This window comes from Podarcis liolepis (genome assembly GCF_965112155.1).
Source record: "Podarcis liolepis genome assembly, chromosome: 13".
In the NCBI taxonomy this organism is placed as follows: domain Eukaryota; kingdom Metazoa; phylum Chordata; class Lepidosauria; order Squamata; family Lacertidae; genus Podarcis; species Podarcis liolepis.
This window is the reverse complement of record NC_139573.1, coordinates 52,554,879-52,574,305: the sequence shown is the minus strand read 5'-3', so window position 1 is coordinate 52,574,305 and position 19,427 is coordinate 52,554,879. Positions and strand designations below refer to the sequence as shown.

At 46.4% G+C, this 19,427-nt stretch overlaps 1 protein-coding gene across 9 annotated transcripts in view; it reads left to right on the top strand.

Annotated features, from left to right (window-relative positions):
• The window catches only part of EPHA5 (EPH receptor A5), a 253,669-nt gene that overhangs the window by 26,598 nt on the left and 207,644 nt on the right, over positions 1-19,427 (top strand). For all 9 annotated transcript variants that reach the window (XM_083473140.1, XM_083473139.1, XM_083473138.1 and 6 more), the window contains exon 2: positions 528-592. In XM_083473140.1, coding sequence (XP_083329266.1) covers positions 528-592 — 65 coding nt within the window. The remainder of the gene's footprint in view (positions 1-527; positions 593-19,427) is intronic.

The window sequence follows — 19,427 nt, the reverse complement described above, 5'->3', positions numbered from 1 at the left end:
GAGGTTGTGAGTGTGTGCTGTGAGCAGTTGTTCTTTTTAGCATTAGAGTAGAATAGAATAAGTGGGATGTGGGTGGCTCTGTGGGTTAAACCACAGAGCCTAGGACTTGCCGATCAGAAGGTCAGCAGTTCGAATCCCCGCGACGGGGTGAGCTCCCGTTGTTCGGTCCCAACTCCAGCCAACCTAGCAGTTTGAAAGCACGTCAAAGTGCAAGTAGATAAATAGGTACCGCTCTGGCGGGAAGGTAAATGGCATTTCCGTGCACTGTTCTGGTTCACCAGAAGCGGCTTAGTCATGCTGGCCACATGACCCGGAAGCAGTACGCCGGCTCCCTCGGCCAATAAAGCGAGATGAGCGCCGCCACCCCAGAGTCGGCCACGACTGGACCTAATGGTTAGGGGTCCCTTTACCTTTAGAATAGAATTTTAAAAAGTAAATGGTTGCTTGTTTCCTGTGGCAACCATGATTATTTACCTCCGCCTGCAACACCCCTAATTCACATTCCTTTTTATTTATTTTTTTCCCAGTGAATTTATTGGACTCTCGATCAGTAATGGGGGATCTTGGATGGATAGCCTACCCGAAGAATGGGGTAAGTTTCTCTTGTGCCATGTGATGTGCTAATAATAGTTCTCTTTCGTGCAAGGTTCTCCAGAGCAGTTTGTGCACCGCTATGCTCAAGGCTGCAACTCGGCTTCCAGATAACTCTGCCCAGAATCTCCCAGATCTTGGGGCCAAGCTAGATGACATTAGTCACATGTTTAAACAAGTATGTCTAACATGGCCTCTTTTATTTTTGGAGCAAAAACATCAATGGGGACCCAGTCTGGATAATATGCTCTGGAACAGGACGCCCTATGACTGTTTTTGATCCACAATAAATGGGACACTGAACCTTGCTGCTTTTAACCCAGCATGTTTCTGTCATGAGAGCCAGTGTGGTGTCGTGGTTAAGAGCGGTAGTCTTGTAATCTGTGGAACCGGGTTCGTGTCTCCGCTCCTCCACATACAGCTGCTGGGTGACCTTGGGCTAGTCACACTTCTTTGAAGTCTCTGAGCCCCACTCACCTCCCAGAGTGTTTGTTGTGGGGGAGGAAGGGAAAGGAGAAGGTTAGCCGCTTTGAGACTCCTTCGGGTAGTGATAAAGCAGGATATCAAATCCAAACTCTTCTTCAAATTCACTATACCTTTTGTTGTTCTGACCTCTCCCTTCAGATGGGTGTGTGTGTAGTCATTGTCAAGCCTGTAGAGGTTTTGCACTCCAAAATCTTGTCTGCCAGGATTCTTATCTCCTTTTCTTATTGGAGGTCCCCATTGAAGACTGTTAAAGCAGAAGTATTCAATATGGTGCCCTCCACTTGAGACTGAACTCCAACTTCCATCATCCCTGGCCACTGGCCATGAAGGCCAGAGCTGATGAGAGTTGCTGTCCAACCTCCCCATTAAAGGGTCATCTTGGACTCTTAGCCTGCTACCAGCTTGGAAAAAGAAATGGTGAATCTACAGGTACAACAACTATGATTGTCTAAAATAATGGAGATTTTTTTTAAAAAAACCAAGCTGGCCAGACTGTTGACTACTTCCAGAATTCCCTAGGGCCTTCTGGTGGTTCCCTCACTGCAAGAAGTGAGGTTACAGGGAACCAGGCAGAGGGCCTTCTTGGTAGTGGCGCCCGCCCTGTGGAACACCCTCCCATCAGATGTCAAGGAAATAAACAACTACCTGACTTTTAGAAGACATCTGAAGGCAGCCCTGTTTAGGGAAGTGAAGTGTAGGTGGGTTCCCACGAGGCAAGACACAGTGATAACAGCGAGAACGTTTATTGAACGAACAGAGCTGGACGACAGGGACAAAGCAACTGCTTATATACCTTTCTGAAGGCCTGGGCCAATCCCACTCCCAACGTGATTGGTTGTCTAAACTTCCAAGCTGCGAATCATGACTCAGAGTTTAAGGGCCAATGGCAGAAGCCCAAATCCTGAAATGTTCTGTGATTGGACATCAGAACACAGGAGCTCAGATTCCTTCGTCCAGACTCAAGCTCAGGCAAACACAGACCACTGAATACATCACAGGAAGTTTTTAATGTTTGATGTTTTATCTTGTTTTTAATATTCTGTTGGGAGCCAGTCAGATGGGTAGGGTATAAACAAATTATTATTATTATTATTATTATTATTATTATTATTATTATTATTATTGACTTGAGTTCAGTAAACCCACTTCTCTGAGATTTGTGCCCCAATATATTCACAGCCTTTTTTCAGATGTCGGAAATGCTACTTTATTTCTCTACAACTGGCTTGCCATTTGTTTTCTCTCATTTTCCGTAATATCCTCTCTCTCTCTCGATCTGCTCTATGTAAATATTTAATTCTCAATTCCAGATATAGATTTGAAAAGTGGTTGCTGTAATTAAAATGAAACTGGAGGAGGAGAAGCTTTTGAAGGCTGAACTTCCTTCCCCATATGCTCTGCTGTCGGGACGTCCTTTGAGGGATGCTTAGTGTACCAAAGATTCATCTTCTTGTGGTTCTTTAGCAAGGTTTAGCCAGAAAACAACCCTTCCTTTCAATAGACTGCCTGATTAATGCCTATTGCTAATATTGGAGTCTTCATCATCTTAATAGCTTCCCAGTGCTTTGTAGTGATTCAGTGTGATGGTTTGCTTTAAGCTAGCAAAATCAAATTACTTTTTCTGGAAATATTTATGCTTGGTTTGAAGTATGTCATTTTTATAAGATAAAAATAAAGGAGATCTGTTAATGGCAGCTGCAAAATATTTCTTGACTTCTAAATCTCAGACTACAAAAAAAACCAGCAGATTGCATGGTGGAGGAAATTGCGTGAGGAGTCCTTCATGTAGAAGCCAAACCACATGTCAGGGGGAGAAGGCAGGGTTAGAGAACTTCATGGCATACTAGTTCCAAATGTGGAGAGAGGCTTTCAAAATGTGGAAGGCCACACAAACATTTGCTTTTTGCTCCGATAATATGTTCACAACTGAGGCAGTTGAATTATATAGTCACTGACCTTAAGTGATGTGATGACTACTACAACAGCAATTCTTTATTGTGTGTCGAGGTCCCCAGGGCCACCCCAATAACTCACACATCACACAGAAATTTTGTTTAAGGTTTTTGGCATAGTTTTGGCCACAACTTTATTAAAATACAAAAATGTGAGTGGTTGCTTAGGCATTGGTTGTGACTATCTGCCCCCACCATGGGGGACAGACTGACGTTCCACACGCCTGTGAAAGTCAGAAAAGGGGAATACACTTGGGGGTAGCGACCAAGCAGGGAACCTGCCCTCACGCCCTCCCCAAATGCAACCAGGGGCTCTTGCATGGCCCTAGCCCCTTGACAGGGTGGACAAAAGCAATAGCGAGCCCCTGTATAATGGAATCCCTTGCAGCAGCAGCATTAGAGGGGCAGGCACAGCCAATCCATGCCCCTCAACCAACCAAACCAATAAACCCATGCCTAACCGCAACCTTACAAGTTGTGACGATTTGCTACGCAGTAGGCAAAAACCAAATGGCCCCAGCCAATCAGCCAGATAGACAAAATTCCTACCGGGCCCCTGCCCCAAGAGCAGACCACCCCATGACAGGCATAGCAAGGTCAAGCGAACAACCCTAAATATAGGGAGGGGGGACGGGCAATCTGATGCACGGGCGAAAAGAGGAAGCCCTAGCCTCGTGCAAGGAGTTTTAGCATTTCTGGCTTTCAATCAACAAATGGCAACATTAACGTCTTCCTAACTACAAGGTAAACCCAATCACATCAGTGGCCAACAATCAATTAGCCCGCCCCACAACTTTGGAGTGTCCTGTCAGCCCTCACCGCAACATGTGCTCTCCATGAAGGAGAACACGCTTTGTGGCCCAAAGACCCACCTGGCGATATTCAATGCATATAAAATACATTGAAAGCGCACAGACTACTAGGACATATCATAAGACAATGCTAGTTTCTGACTTTTGTCTAATACATATTGATCTCTGATCCTGACCACCAGGGACAGAAACTTGGCAATGGCCAAAGTCACACTGGAAATCTCATCGTCGAGTAAGCAACTTGGCATAGAACTGGGCAGATTTACCTGGTAGATTTGCCATTAGTGGATTAATCAGATGTTGTCGGGTCCCAGTATTTGATGACTAAACCAGAGCTCAACCAGTAGTAGTAAATTAGTGAGGAGTTCATTCATCCATTTACATGGATGCTCAATATGGCATGCATGCCCCTTTTCTCATTTATTATTGCAAGAACTCAATGAAGTAGGCTGCTTTGGATTTTTGTAGGTGGGTCTCAACAAGATGGATCCCTTTGGATTTTTGTTAGTGGGTCTCAACAAGATGGATCCCTTTTTAAATCATGGAATATCAGAGAAGGCTGGCTAACCTTAACTTCTGAAATAACTTTTAGTACTTCTGCTGTGTAAAATTGTACCCAGCAAGTTTAGTTCTGTTCTTATTCTGTTGCCACTATTTCCCTTAAAGGTAAAGGTAAAGGGACCCCTGACCTTTAGGTCCAGTCGTGACCGACTCTGGGGTTGCGGCGCTCGTCTCGCTTTATTGGCCGAGGGAGCCGGCATACAGCTTCCGGGTCATGTGGCCAGCATGACTAAGCCGCTTCTGGCGAACCAGAGCAGGGCACGGAAATGCCGTTTACCTTTCCGCCGGAGCGGTACCTATTTATCTACTTGCACTTTGACGTGCTTTCGAACTACTAGGTGGGCAGGAGCAGGGACCGAGCAACAGGAGCTCACCCCGTCGCAGGGATTCGAACTGCCGACCTTCTGATCAGCAAGTCCTAGGCTCTGTGGTTTAACCCACAGCACCACCCATGTCCCAAATACTATTTCCCTTATCTACAGTCAATTCCAGCACTGACTGTCTCAATTTGGCTTGTATATTGGAACATTGAATCAGCAATATAAATACCATGTTTCAGAACAGATGCAAACATAGTTCAAAAGCACCTATATCTTTGACCTGTAGCTTGCTTCTGGCTACATTCAGACGGAGGGCTTATTGCATAGGTTTTCCTGGTTATAATGCTAGGTCTTCTGCCTCTTGTTGTGTTGTGTCATGGAACGGTGGCTTTTTGACTGACACACCACCACATTGCACTAAAATTTTAAATCTCAGATGGTGGAAAGGAATTGTGTGTACTGGGACACCAATCCAAATTTTGTAATGCAAGCAGTGGTGGCGCTATTGTGAAAACCGCAGGAAAATTACAACACAAATCTCCAAGTTAACGGGGTTGCAAATTGCTTTTTCTATCCTGGAAACAATTAACCCAGAAATGAGCACTAAACTTCTACTAGATTTCCAGAAGCGGCTTTTATGTTGTGTGAAAGATCACATAAAGCTTGAAAATGAACAGGTAAAGAAATGTTGAAAAGATGGTACAAAGTGCTGCTTGAATACACCCTCTGTACGCAAAGTAGTATAGTGGTACCTTAGTACTCAAATGCCTTGGTTCCCAAACACCAAAAACCCAGAAGTAAGTGTTCCGATTTTCAAACGTTTTTCAGAAGCTGAACATCCGATGCGGTTGTCGGCTATTGCTTCCAGGGTGCCTGCACCAATTAGAAGCTGTGCCTTGGTTTTCAAACATTTTGGAAGTCAAACGGACTTCCGGAATGGATTAAGTTTGAGAACCAAGGTGCCACTGTATTTGGTGCTTTTGGTTTTGCTATTTATTTTGCATTTTTGTTTTTGAGGCTTGTTCGGTTAATTTGTTTTTGTGGCTGTGTGGAACCCAGTTCAGCTGATTGATTGATTGTGTGACTGCGGAAATGGATAAAAGTCCCCCCCTCCAAACAATGAATATCATCAGAGCAAGTAAGAGGGAAAAAATAATTTTAATTTTCATCATTTACAATACTGTCTTATTTATTTTATAGTACAGTACATTGATTATGGCTTTCATTTTATGGATCAATAATCTTGTTACAGAGTAACATTCATGTTAAATTGCTGTTTTAGGGTTTTTTTTTAAAGTCTGGAATGGATTAATCCATTTTGCATTACTTTCCATGGGAAAGCGTGCCTTGGTTTTGGAACGCTTTGGTTTTGGAACGGACTTCTGGAACAAATTAAGTTTGAGAACCAAGGCACCACTGTATTAGCTAACAGGTTACAGGCAAAGCAAATATTGCATCTTTCTTCCTAAACTGGAAGCTAAGTCGCTGGCCCCCTCATTGCTCCTTTGAACTCCTTGAAAACAGGCAGCTTTTTAAATTTTTGTGATAGGTAGGGGATTTTTGGAAAGCCATGCCTAGCATTGAAGCTTAACTGACCATAGAGTTGAATAAGATTGGCATAGTAGACTTGTTTATGCAGTCGGGGAACTCATTTTGTGGTATGGTTATAGAGTTTGTGGGTCAGTTGGGGCTTTTCACTCCGTGCTGTGAAAAAAGAAAAAGTAGCTTTGACTTATGAGTTTGGGAGCTGAGAGATGTGGTTTATGTGAACAGTTTAGGATTTGCCTTTGTGGGTCCTCATCAGAGGTAGGCACTGAACCAGTGGCGTAGCGTGGGGGGTGCAGGGGGGCCCGGCCGCACCGGGCGCAACATCTGGGGGTTAGAGTTAGGGTGCGCAAATCCACGGGTTAGGGGGCGCAAATTACTTGCCTTGCCCCGGGTGCTGACAACCCACGCTACGCCACTGCAGTGAACCCTCACATAATACTAAGTCATTACAGTTTTCTTAATAACTTAGTATTATGTGAGGGTTCAGTGCCCTTTGAGATATTCAGCAGTGTCCTTTGAGATAGCCAACAGTTCAGTCGTACCTTGGATCTCAAATGGCTTGCAATTCGAACGGTTTGGCTCCCGAACGCCGTAAACCCGGAAGCTCCTGCAGCCAATCGGAAGCCGCACCTTGGTTGTTGAACGTATTGGAAGTCAAATGGACTTCCGGAACGGAGTCTGTACAACAACCAAGGTACGACTGTATGGTTATCAGGGTGGTAGATTAAGAAAAAAGCCAGATATCAACTGCTATTTCTGATTTGTGTAACTGTGGCTCGGAAAAATGTCCCCAAGAGACTTGGCCACGCCTGCTTCGATAGGCATGCAGAAATTTTGGTGTGGTTGTTATTTGACATTTTCTGCTTTTTAGGACTGTGGCTGAGAAAATGTGGGAGGTGGGGTTTAATACCCTCAAGCTGTGATCCTGATGAAAATTGCCCTCTCAGCTGCTATCTAAAGCAGTTTGTTCTTGCATGCTTAATTGTTCTCTGTGTTTCAAATAAACCACTGTGTGTGTGTATGTTTATGGTCACCTGCAACTTGCAGAATCTGTTTAGGCCTTGGCTTTGCTCTGTTTGGTTCATTTAGCATACTGAATAAACCACAGAGCCTAGGGCTTGCCAGCGGTTTGAATCCCCGTGACGGGGTGAGCTCCCGTTGCTCGGTCCCTGCTCCTGCCAACCTAGCAGTTCGAAAGCACGTCAAAGTGCAAGTAGATAAATAGGTACCGCTCCGGCAGGAAGGTAAATGGCGTTTCCATGCGCTGCTCTAGTTTTGCCAGAAGTGGTTTAGTCATGCTGGCCACGTGACCTGGAAGCTGTCTGACGACAAACGCCAGCTTCCTCGGCCAGTAAAGCGAGATGAGCGCCGCAACCCCAGAGTCGTCCACAACTGGACTTAATGGTCAGAGGTCCCTTTAGAGATGTCCACACCTTGTTCTGAAAGCTCTCTGTCCTCCTCTCCCCTGCCCACCCCCAGCCTTTGTGAGAGCTTAATTTTCTTTGTCCTTTTGTCCTGCTCTTTAGCCCCCCCTCCCACTTTCAAACAAGAACACAACAACACCTGCCTGCCTTGTGTGTAACTCATCCTTCTTTCCTCCAGTGATTTCACTGAACTTCCTGTAGTCAGGAACACTTCTCAATATTCCTCTGAGTATTTGCAGTGTGTTGTGGCTCACTGTTCAATTACTTGCTGCTGCTGCTGCTGTTTGTTTTTCTGTCTGAGCTTCTTTGTTAAAAAATAATAAGAAGAAGAAGAAGACAGATGACACCCAAAAAGCCAGAATCATGCATGGATCTTTTTCATTGCAGAATATTTTTCTAAAAAGGTTGATTCTTCTATTCCAACACACCACCCCCCGCTACAACCCACCACCAAAGAAACAAGCCAAGTAATTGTTCCTGACGAGGGAGGGGGCATAATTGTGGGCCTGCTGGGAATGCCAGCTAAATATACGAAGCAGGTATCTGCGGCCTGTGTGTGATTTTGCGTGTGTTTTTTCTTTGTTCCCCCTTGCTACTGCTCTTTTTCTTTTGAAATGCAGATTCTCTAAAACTCCAGACTAAATGGGTATGAGTGAGGTGCTGCAGGAACAGTTTCCGTATTATTATTTACGTGTTTTAAGCGTTTTGTGTGCCCTCCTTCACTCATATGCACCGGAGCAGTTTACATCAATAAAAATGTTTTTAAAAATACAATAGAATAAAATGCAAGCATAATAAACAGTTCATAGCTCCAACACGTGGAGGGGGGCGGAGCATTAAAGAATTCACCTGTTCCTTAAAAATCCAGTTGTAAAACTGACATCTACCATTGTAGTATGACAAGTGTGCCTATTGTGGTGATGGAAGCCTGTTAAGAAAAATTGAGCTAAAAACTGAGGGGCTCTTCCCTTCTCTCTCAAGATAGTTTCTGGTCTAGTCAGCTCCAATTAAAACGCACAGCATTTTGTTATTGTCGAATTCCAAATAAAGTTTATAAAATCTATTAAAAAAGAAAGGTCCATACATGTCTAAGTGTCTATTCCACCTGTCTGTTCATAGTTCATAGTTAAAGTTCCACAGAATCTTTTCACAGAGTCTAATATAAGGATTTCCAGAATATTAGCCTTGTTTCGCCATCCTAGGCTTCATCAGTAGAACAGGCTCATATGTAATATTACAGGATAGTGGATCTTATGGCATAGTAGTGGTTGCAGACTCTGTGGAACTGTAACTATGCATGAACTGACTAGAGAATGAACTGATCCACTGGGTCTTCTGCTTTTTCCGCTGAACTTTATGTGACTTCCATTGAAATCTACAATTTGATACAATGAATAGTATATCTTATTTATTCAAATGTACAGCTGGTTATATCTTGGGAATCTCAACTAAAGCATCTCTGACAAATGGCCACCCAACCTCTGCTTAAATGCCTTCAACATCTGGAGGGAGCCCACAATATCTGGAGGGAGTCCATTCCACTGTCAAACAGCTCGGGTTTAGCCAGAATCTCCTTCCTTGTAACTTGAATCCATTGATTCGGGTCCTATCTTCCAGAGCAGGAGAAAACAAACTTCCTGGATCTTCTATGTGAGAACCCTTCAGATATTTGAAGATTGCTATCACATCTCCTCTCGGTCTCGTTTAGTAACACCGGCGGAGGAACGGGGGGAGTGCATTGCCCCCGGCACCATCGGGGAGGGGGGTACCATTGCGGCCGCCCGCAACACGCACCGCGCACCCTCCCTGTGCCGGGTGCCACACCCCCATGGGTGGCGCACCATGTCTCCAGGACGCATTCCACGCTCCCGTGGGTGGTGCACAAAGCCCCAGGATGCACGCTGCGCTCCCGCAGGTGGCATGCCATGCCCCCAGGACACATGCCACGCTCCCAGGGACGCGCGCCATGCCCTTGGGGCGCGTGCCAGCCATGCCCCCGCCTGCTCTCAGCCCCCTGTGCTGGAGCATATAGCTTTGCCACTGTCTAGTAATACTTTTTATTGCTTCCCATTCCCATTTCAAATTTTGTTCGAGAGAGTGGGGGTCAGTTCTGGATGGGCAAGGAGTAGGGTTCTGTTATTTTAAAAAGGAGTAATATTATGTGTCTTTGCTATGGGGAAAATTATAATTGGACAATTAACGTACACACACAACCATGTTGTGCTGCTTCTTTCGATCACACTATAGCTGCTGTAATTCTGCAAGTTCCCATGTTGAGAGCCTGCCCAGATTTACTGTAAATGTCCCAAAGGCGGCACAGTGCATATAAAAGATTTAACGTCTGCTACAGGGCTGTGCTCACTGTTGCTTTTTGCTCTGCCCTGTCACAAAACTGACTCTTGGGACGATTGCCCTGATATTGGGAAGAATTATTTGCAGTTGCCCTGAGACAGAAATACTCTTCTATGGAGAATTCAGTTTAAAGTTCCTTTTTTATAGTTAAAATGAAAACCGCTGCTTTGTGACTGCCTCATATGTCATGTAGGCTCTCTCTAGAAGACTTTGAGAAACTAGATATCTGATATAAAGGCTTTTTTATTATTTAAGGAAGGGGGAGGAGCCAAGGTATGTGGGTCTGATTTGTTTTTTAAGTTCATCATTATGTCTCCTTAATAGACTAATCAGATTTTTGGAAAATATGAAGGCATTTTGGAGAAATACTTCCTTTTCTACAAAGAAAAAAAGGAACATTTCCCTTGTATTGAGTAGAGGCATTGTAATACTCTGGCACATTTGATTTCCAACAGAAATGCCATAATTTCATTAGTGTGGTCAATTAACCTCCCTTTTTTTAACTTATCTAGGGAAAACATCCATAGAATAATTTAAAAATGGGGATGCACATCATACGAAATTCAACATGCACATAATTTATGCTTACAGTTCCTAACATCGAGGATCTGCAAGGCACTTAGTGGAGTTTGCATGAGTAACTGAGACTGGGGTGGAAAAGCAGCCTGCTCCATTGTTTTCTTTAATTTATTTCTTTAATTTGTATACTGACTGACTTATACCTGTAGATCTCAGGGTGGTACACAAAACAAAATCATGATATATAAACAGAAAATACAGAATCTGTGAAAGGGACTTGTTTTGCAAAGGCTTAATACCTGAGCAGTGTTTGGCCTATATGCAAAGATATGTAAATTTGTGCCTTTTTTAAAAAAAACAAAACCCACTCTGATCAAAGATGCTGAATTTTATTTCCTTGGGAAAACAGTCAAGCCAGCTTTCAGTTTCTTTATTTGTCTATGCCCCTGCCCAAGTCTGTTTATGGTGGGTCCACTGTCAAACTGTTCTTACATAATGCAGCTGTGAGTGGCAGCGTATCTGTGGGTTCAGTTGGTGAGCGATAATGATCTGCAAAGAAATCTGGAGCCTGAAGGCATTGGCCTGATCACACATCTCAAAATGCAAGCTTATTCATTGTGTCAAAAATCCTTTTTTTGACTGTGCTGCTGAAATAACCGCCAGTATAATTCTGTGAGATTAAGCCCCTCCATTGCCTGAATTTATGCATCTGACGAAGGGGTCTCAAGGTGTAATAGTGATAGGGGTTACTCGTGCGTAAGTTGCCGCCACTCCTGGCTAGGTTGCCTGGTTAAACCTTTTCTGTCTGGACAGCCCTGCACTTCGTGGCTGCCTCAGTTGCTAGCAGAATCCGTCAGTGGGCGTTTCTTAAACCTTTTCCAGCATAAAAGCTGTTTGATGCCAAGTCTCCTCCTACTCTCCCTGCGCGGAAGTCTTCTGCGCAGGGAGGGTGTGGGTAGCGGAGGACCCGTGCTTTCCTCGCTGGTCTCCAGCGAAGAGTCCTGGAGCCCTCTCGCCGATTCCCCCATCTGCCCCCCTTTATCCCTGGTGTTACGCTGATTTCCTTCCCCAGCTGATGAGCTGCATCTCTCCCTGCTGGGCCCTTCTCCAGCATCACTTGGGAGCCTTGCCTCCGCCTCTGGCTCCGATGTCAGTTCCCTGACACAAGGCCATGAAAGCTTTTGCTGAGATAAATTTGTTAGCCTTTAGCCCAAAATATTTTTATTTTTTTATTCATTTAGTAGCCATCTTTCCCTAGAGCAGGGATGGGAATGTGTGGCCTCCGGATGTTGTTGAATGGCAACCCCTGTCATCCCTGATGAACACGCACTAGCCACAATGGCCGCTGGAGTTCAACAAGACCTAGAGGCTTACAGGTTCCTCAGTTACCCCTAGAGATCGGGAGAAGCAGGAACAGTTCATTCTTAAGGGCAGAGAAGGTAACCAGAAAGAGATGGTGGGAGAAATGGATATTGTAGAACTGTCATCGCCCCTCTTCCCCTTTGTCTTCCTTGATCTCCTCTTGACTACTCTGCCTGTTTCCAAGAGAGCCTACAGAATTCTCAATATTTTATTTTTATTTATTACATTTTTATGCCACCTTCATATTCCAGTGAGTTGGAGGTGGTGTACAGTGGTGCCTCGCAAGACGAAAAGAATCCGTTCTGTGATTCTCTTCGTCTAGCGGGTTTTTTCGTCTTGCGAAGCAAGCCCATTGACGGATTAGCGGATTAGCGCTATTAGCGGCTTTTAGAGGCTTTTAGCGGCTTATCTGCTGATCGGATCAGCTGATAAGCATCTTAGCGCTATTAGCGGCTTTTAGCTGCTTTTAGCGGCTTCTCTGCTGATCGGATCAGCTGATAAGCGGCTTAGCGGCTTAGAAAAAGGGGGGGAGGAGGAAAAAACCCCAGCAGGAACTCGCAAGACATTGTCGTCTTGCGAAGCAAGCCCATAGGAGATTTGTTTTGCGAAGCATCTCCAAAACGGAAAACTCTTTCGTCTAGTGAGTTTTCCGTCTTGCGAGGCATTCGTCTTGCGGGGCACCACTGTACATGGTTCTCCTCCCTCCGATTTCATCCTCATAACAACTCTCTGAGGTAGGATAGGCTAAGAGCTTTGTAGCTATCCCTTGCCTTGCTTTTATACTTTGCAGTCATGGCTTCTGGTCTGTGTGCTTTGCTGCCGAACCTGTACTTTCGCTGTAGGGGAGCGGGTAGTGCTGTGGTCAAAACCACTGAGCCTCTTGGGCTTGCCGATCAGGAGGTCAGCGGTTCGAATCCTTGCAACAGGGTGAGCTCCCATTGCTCTGTCCCAGCTTCTGCCAACCTAGCAGTCTGAAAGCACGCCAGTGCAAGTAGATAAATAGGTATCGCTGTGGTGGGAAGGTAAATGGCATTTCTGTTAGGGCTGTCTTAAACATATGCGGCGTCGGGGTGCAAAGATCCACCCAGCAGCCCACCCCGGTTGCCCAGAGTTGTCGGCCTTTTTTGGAGGTGACCCCAAAGTTGACCTTTTTTAAGGAAAGGTTCTCTAGAGTTGTTGTGCACCTGGGGTTTGGGCAACCAACGCAAGCAGCAGAGGGGCCCAGCGCAACAAACAAGCCCGAGGCGTCGGCATCAGCAACTGAGTTAAGCCGGGCGCCTTGTGGTATAAGCAGCATGTGCTGGGCGGGCCTCTCCATGGCCCTATGCCAATCTCAGGCACACAGGAGGGCGGAGCTGGCCAGCCGCCTCAGCATCTCACTGGCTTGGTTGCCCCCGAACTTGCGGCACAGTGCTTCCCACAGCAGAAGAGTCCGCCGCGGCTCTTCGAACGATTGGCAGGCCCTTCCCCGGACTCAACCTTTGGGCCCTGGACTCTCGGTCTGGCGCTCCTGAGAGCCCAGCGCCCGGGTGCCCCACACCCCTAGTGCCTATGGGTAAGATGGCCCTGGTTTCTGTGCCTCTGGCTTCCGTCACAGTGTCCCGTTGCACCAGAAGCACATTAGTCATGCTGGCCACATGACCCGGAAAACCTGTCTGCGGACAAACGCTGGCTCCTCGGCCTGAAAGCGAGATGAACACCACAACCCATAGTCACCTTTGAGTGAACTCAACCATCCAGGGGTCCTTTACCTTTACCTTTTTTACTGTCGCTACCTTGAACCACAAGTGAGAACCCCTGTTGTGTTTCGCACAGGAGCAGAAGAAGAGGTTTCTCTTTACAGAAAGAGTTTATTTTGTACAGTGGTGCCCCGCAAGACGAATGCCTCACAAGACGGAAAACTTGCTAGACGAAAGAGTTTTCCGTTTTGGAGGTGCTTCGCAAAACGAATCTCCTATGGGCTTGCTTCGCAAGACGAAAATGTCTTGCGAGTTCCTGCGGGTTTTTTCCCCTTTCCCCCCTTTTTCTAAGCTGCTAAGTCGCTTATCAGCTGATCCGACCAGCAGATAAGCCGCTAAAAGCCACTAAGCCGCTTATCAGCTGATCCGATCAGCAGATAAGCCGCTAAAAGCCGCTAAAAGCCGCTAATAGTGCTAATAGTGCTAATCCGCTAATCCGTCAATGGGCTTGCTTCGCAAGACGAAAAAACCGCTAGACGAAGAGAATCACAGAACGGATTCTTTTCGTCTTGCGAGGCACCACTGTACCTCCATAATCATCTTTGTGAAGAGGTTCTCTCCCCTCTCAAAAAAGAGGCACGAACCTGACTTTCCTTGTTCTGCTTGTTTGCCTCTGCCTAGGCCTATCACAATCTGGATAATAATAGCAACAGCAATAAATCAGTACCCCCTGCTGTTTTTATAAATGTTAATCAAATCTGTTAAATGCTTGACAAGTTGTTTCCCTACCAAATTATCATTTTAAGTCATTACTTGATTAAAGCAAGAAAATAAATCTTTTTTCATAAAAAGGATGTATTAGAAACAACATGTGGGCATGTTAATCACTTTTTTACCACAGCAGAAAAAATTACACGTGCATTGAAAAAAAATGCTAATATTAATATTTACAACTGGGGTGGAGGAGTCTTTCTTCTTTGACAATCACTCGTAGCCAAGTATGATTGTCTTCCATAAACACGGTTTTAACAATGAGTCCGTAAGTGACTGTGGAGGCCAATTCTGGATCCACATGTCCTTCCACAGTGGAGACATTGGTTTCCGGGGGGGAGTTGATCACGATGTGGATTTGCCAATCGTGCCTTCCTCTTAGCATGTTTCTCCCTTGCGTCCTGAGTTCGAGTGTCTTCAAAGATGAGTGCCACAACCCCAGAGTCGTCCGTGACTGGACCTAATGGTCAGGGGTCCCTTTACCTCGGTTTAAGAACAGCCCTGTTTATGAACTATTCGGTATAAGAACTCCGCAAAACCGGGAGTAGTGTCCCGGTTTGTGAACTTTACCTTGGTCTATGAACGGAAGCTGAACGGTGGAAGGGCACAGCCAGCAGGAGGCCTCATTAGGGAAAGCGTGCCTCGGTTTAAGAACGGCTTTGTTTAAGAACAGACTTCTGGAACGGATTAAGTTTGTAAACCAAGGTACCACTGTAATGAGTTAGATATTAGTCTGTAGCCCTTGGACCATACCATCATGCAAAGAGATCCACCTGCATGTTATAATGTAGTCTCAGTAGAAACATTTTTCATTTCTTGTTGAGTACAGTAGGTTTGTTCCTGGCTAAAAGTGAATATATAATTAATGTGAGGCTTTTATAATGTAAATAATATATGGCAATGAATGATCTTTTAATTAATACGCTTTGTGTTTTATTTAAAATGTGCTTTAGAACCATCGGTGTGTAGGGGGGAGTAGCAAGGCCATGTCCTTGGCGTCAAAATGTTCTTTGGTCCTGACACTCTCCTCAGGCCCCACATGTCATGTGTGGATGTCTACACAGATTGTATGTGTAGAAGTAACTTTCCTTCAGAAAGTCTGCTATTCTGTAAACTATTTCTTATAGTGATGGTATTACATAAATAACTGCCCAAATTAGTAAAGCGATTTGCCCCGCTTAAAAAACTCTAGAGGCAGAAACATAGACAAGCATAAAAAAGCAAAGAGGGAGAAGTAAGAGTGGGTGGTAATAATAATAATAATAATTTCATTTCCATGCCACTTTATATTTTTAAGGGGGAAAACCTCAAAGCAGTTGACAACCTAGATTAATACATTAGATCAAACAATCTGGAATGAAACAAATACGAAGTTATACATTCAAAGCAACATAACGGGCAACTAAAATATTATCTCAAAAGATTTCAAAATAAAACATTTTGAATGAGGTGAACTACTAACTGCACATTTATCGCAGCAAAGTTAACCAGAAAAGATATCTTAAACATTTCGAAAGAAAGCATTGCTAAAGGAAGTCAAATATAAAACGCACCTTTAACCAGCATAATTAGCAAGAGAACCTAGGACCCTGTATTGGGAAAGTTTTAATGTCTAATGTTTTACAATTTTTTATGTGCTATAAGCAACCCAGAGCGGCTGGGGAAACCCAGCCAGATGAGTAATAATAATAATAATAATAATAATAATAATAATAATAATAATAAATTTTATTTATATCCCGCCCTCCCCAGCCGAAGCCAGGCTCAGGGCGGCTAACAACAATCAAATAGTGCAACATTCTAAAAACATTATAAAAATTAATTAAAATCAAACTTGATGGCAACCATAAACTACCGTATTTTTCGTCCCATAGGGTGCTCCGTCCCATAGGACACACCTAGTTTTTTTTGGGGGGGGAAATAAAGGGAAAAAAATTCCCTTTATTTCCCCCCCCCCCCCAAGCAGGTTGGGGAAACAGAACCAGGTCGAGGAACAGTGGGATGGCGGCGCTGCGCCTCCCTGCTGTCCCCCGAGCTTGTGGGGCTGGCTGATGTCTGCCCCGCACGAGGGGCGCTCTGCATCAGGGCGCCCTGCCCGCCTGGCAGCAGGCTGCTATCCGCAGCGTGGGGAGCCTTGCGGGGAACTCCTGCAAGGCTCCCCACGCTGCGGATGTCTGCCTGGCACGGGGGGCGCTCTGCTTCAGGGCGCCCCTCGCGCTGGGCAGCAGGCTGCTATCCGCAGCGTGGGGAGCCTTGCGGGGAACTACTGCAAGGCTCCCCACGCTGCGGATGTCTGCCTGGCGCGGGGGGGCTCTGCTCCAGGGCGCCCCTCGTGCTGGGCGGCAGGCTGCTATCCGCAGCGTGGGGAGCCTTGCGGGGAACTCCTGCAAGGCTCCCCACGCTGCGGATGTCTGCCTGAAGCCTGGAGAGTGAGAGGGGTCGGTGCGCACCGACCCCTCTCGCTCTCCAAGCTTCAGCAAAAGCCTGCATTCGCCCCATAGGACGCACCCAGATTTCCCCTTCATTTTTGGAGGGGAAAAAGTGCGTCCTATAGGGCGAAAAATACGGTAAAGTTCTGTAAAGATTGCCAAAGGAGGGAGTCAGGCTGCGCCCTGACCAAAGGCCTGGTGCAGAAAGATGCAGAAAGATGTCAAGTCCTGCAGGGCCCTAGTCTCTTGTGACTGAGCGTTCCACCAGATCGGAGCCGCAGCCGAAAAAGCCCTGGCTCTAGTTGAGGCCAGCCTAACCTCTCTGTGGCCTGGGACCTTCAGGATGTTTTTATTTGCAGACCGTAGGTTCCTCTGTGGGGCATACCAGGAGAGGCGGTCCCGTAGGTACGAGGGTCCTAGGCCGTATAGGGCTTTGAAGGTTAAAACCAGCACCTTAAACCTGATCCTGTACTCCACCAGGATCCAGTGCAGCTGGTATAGCACCGGATGAATGTGATCTCGCAGCGAAGACCCCGTAAGGAGTCTTGCCGCGGCATTCTGCACCTGCTGGAGTTTCTGGGTCAGTCTCAAGGGCAGCCCCACGTAAAGCGAATTACAATAATCCAGTCTGGAGGTGACCGTCACGTGGATCATAGTGGCTAGGTCAGGGCGAGAGGTAAGGAGCCAACTGCTTAGCTTGGCGGAGATGAAAAAATGCCGCCTTTGTTATAGCTGCAATCTGCGCCTCCATGGAGAGGGAGGTATCGAAGATTACACCCAAACTCTTAACGGACGGTGCTGGCACTAATTGCACCCCCGCAAGAGATGGGAGTTGCCCCCTCAATCCCATATCGTCTTGTCCCAGCCAGAGGACCTCTGTCTTCAAAGGATTTAACTTCAACCGGCTCCCACGTAACCATCCAGCCACAGCTTCCAAACATCTGATCAGTGTGTCTGGGGCCGAGTCAGGATGGCCATCCATCAACAGATAGAGCTGGGTGTCATCAGCATACTGATGGCAGCCCAGCCCAAAACTCCGGACAAGCTGGGCGAGGGGGCGAGTGGGGTATAAATAACAAAATTGTTGTTGTTGTTGTTGTTCCTCTTGCTGCCAATCTTGCCCATGGTGGTTCATAATGGTTGGCGGCTGTGGAAGCTCAGGCTCGATGATCTGGGTCTGCACTAAGAGATGGGCAAAATGGTAGACAAGGCTAGGCCAATTCTTTCTGCTCTTTCCACTGTCGTTTGGTATCCTCCTACCTCTCCTTTCCTTCATGTTCAGTTAGATCTATGAGTTCCACATGTGTATAGGCATACCTCGGGTTGAAGGAGCTTCGGGATAAGTATTTTCGGGTTGCGTGCTGCGGTGATCCGGAAGTAACGGAGTGCGTTACTTCTGAGTTTCGCCGCTCGCGCATGCGCAGACGGTCAAAATGATGTCACGCGCATGTGCGGAAGTGACGAATCGCAACCCACGCAGACGCAGGTTGCATTCGCTTCTGGATGCGAACGGGGCTCCAGAACGGATCCCGTTCACATCCAGAGGTACCACTGTACTCAGTGTGCTGGAAGACTGCTAGATCTCTGCTTGTAACATTGCGGGAGAAAATAAGGAAACTGCGCAGAACCCATGCCGTATTTCCGGGGCCCTGAACATGGCTTCCACCATGTTATGACCTTCCCAGAGGGTTGTTGGGTGGGTGGCAGCACCATAGTGGTAAGAACTAGATTGGGCCCAGAGGCACTGTGGGGTTTGTTTGGAGTGCAGGGCTGTTATTTTAAAAAAATGTAATAATCAAAAAGTTGCTGGCAGGAGGGGACACCAGCATGCTGGGTGATGTAAAAAGGTAAAAAGATAAAGGAGCCCTGGACTGTTAAGTCCAGTCAAAGGTGACTATGGGGTTGTGGTGCTCATCTCACTTTCAGGCCGAGGGAGCTGCTGTTTGTCCACACACGCAAACCATAGCGCACGGAAATGCTATTTACCTTTCCACCCCAGCGGTACCTATTTATCTACTTGCACTTCGTGCTTTCGAACTGCTAAGGTTGGCAGGAGCTGCAACAGAGCAACGGGAGCCAGTGGCGTAGCGTGGGGGATGCAGGGGGGCGGCCCGGCCGCACGGGGCGCAACATCTGGGGGCGCGCGTTCGCACTCGCAGCTCTCTGGAAGAGACTCGAGTGCTAAAATCCACGGGTTAGGGGGCGCAAATTACTTGCCTTGCCCCGGGTGCTGACAACCCATGCTACGCCACTGACGGGAGCTCACCCCATCGTGGGGATTCGAACTGCCGACCTTCCAACCGGCAAGCCCAAGAGGCTCAATGGTTTAGCTGTTGACCTTGAAAACAGTGGCACATACGAGTCTCTCTTCAGTGTTCCCTGACACTTTGCTTGGCCAGCTGGACCTTAAGTTGCCAGAAGTGGAACGCCACATTCTAGGGATTCCGTATTCTAGGGGAGAATTGTTGCTTTCCAACTTTCCTCATCAGCTCCTGGAGATGTTTGGCTAACTGTTGTCAGATTGCAATGCCAGATTAGATGGATCTTTTTTTTGTGTGTGTCTAACCCAGCAAGGCATCTGCATGCTTGGTTTAGCTAGGAGGACCCACTGGACTTCATCA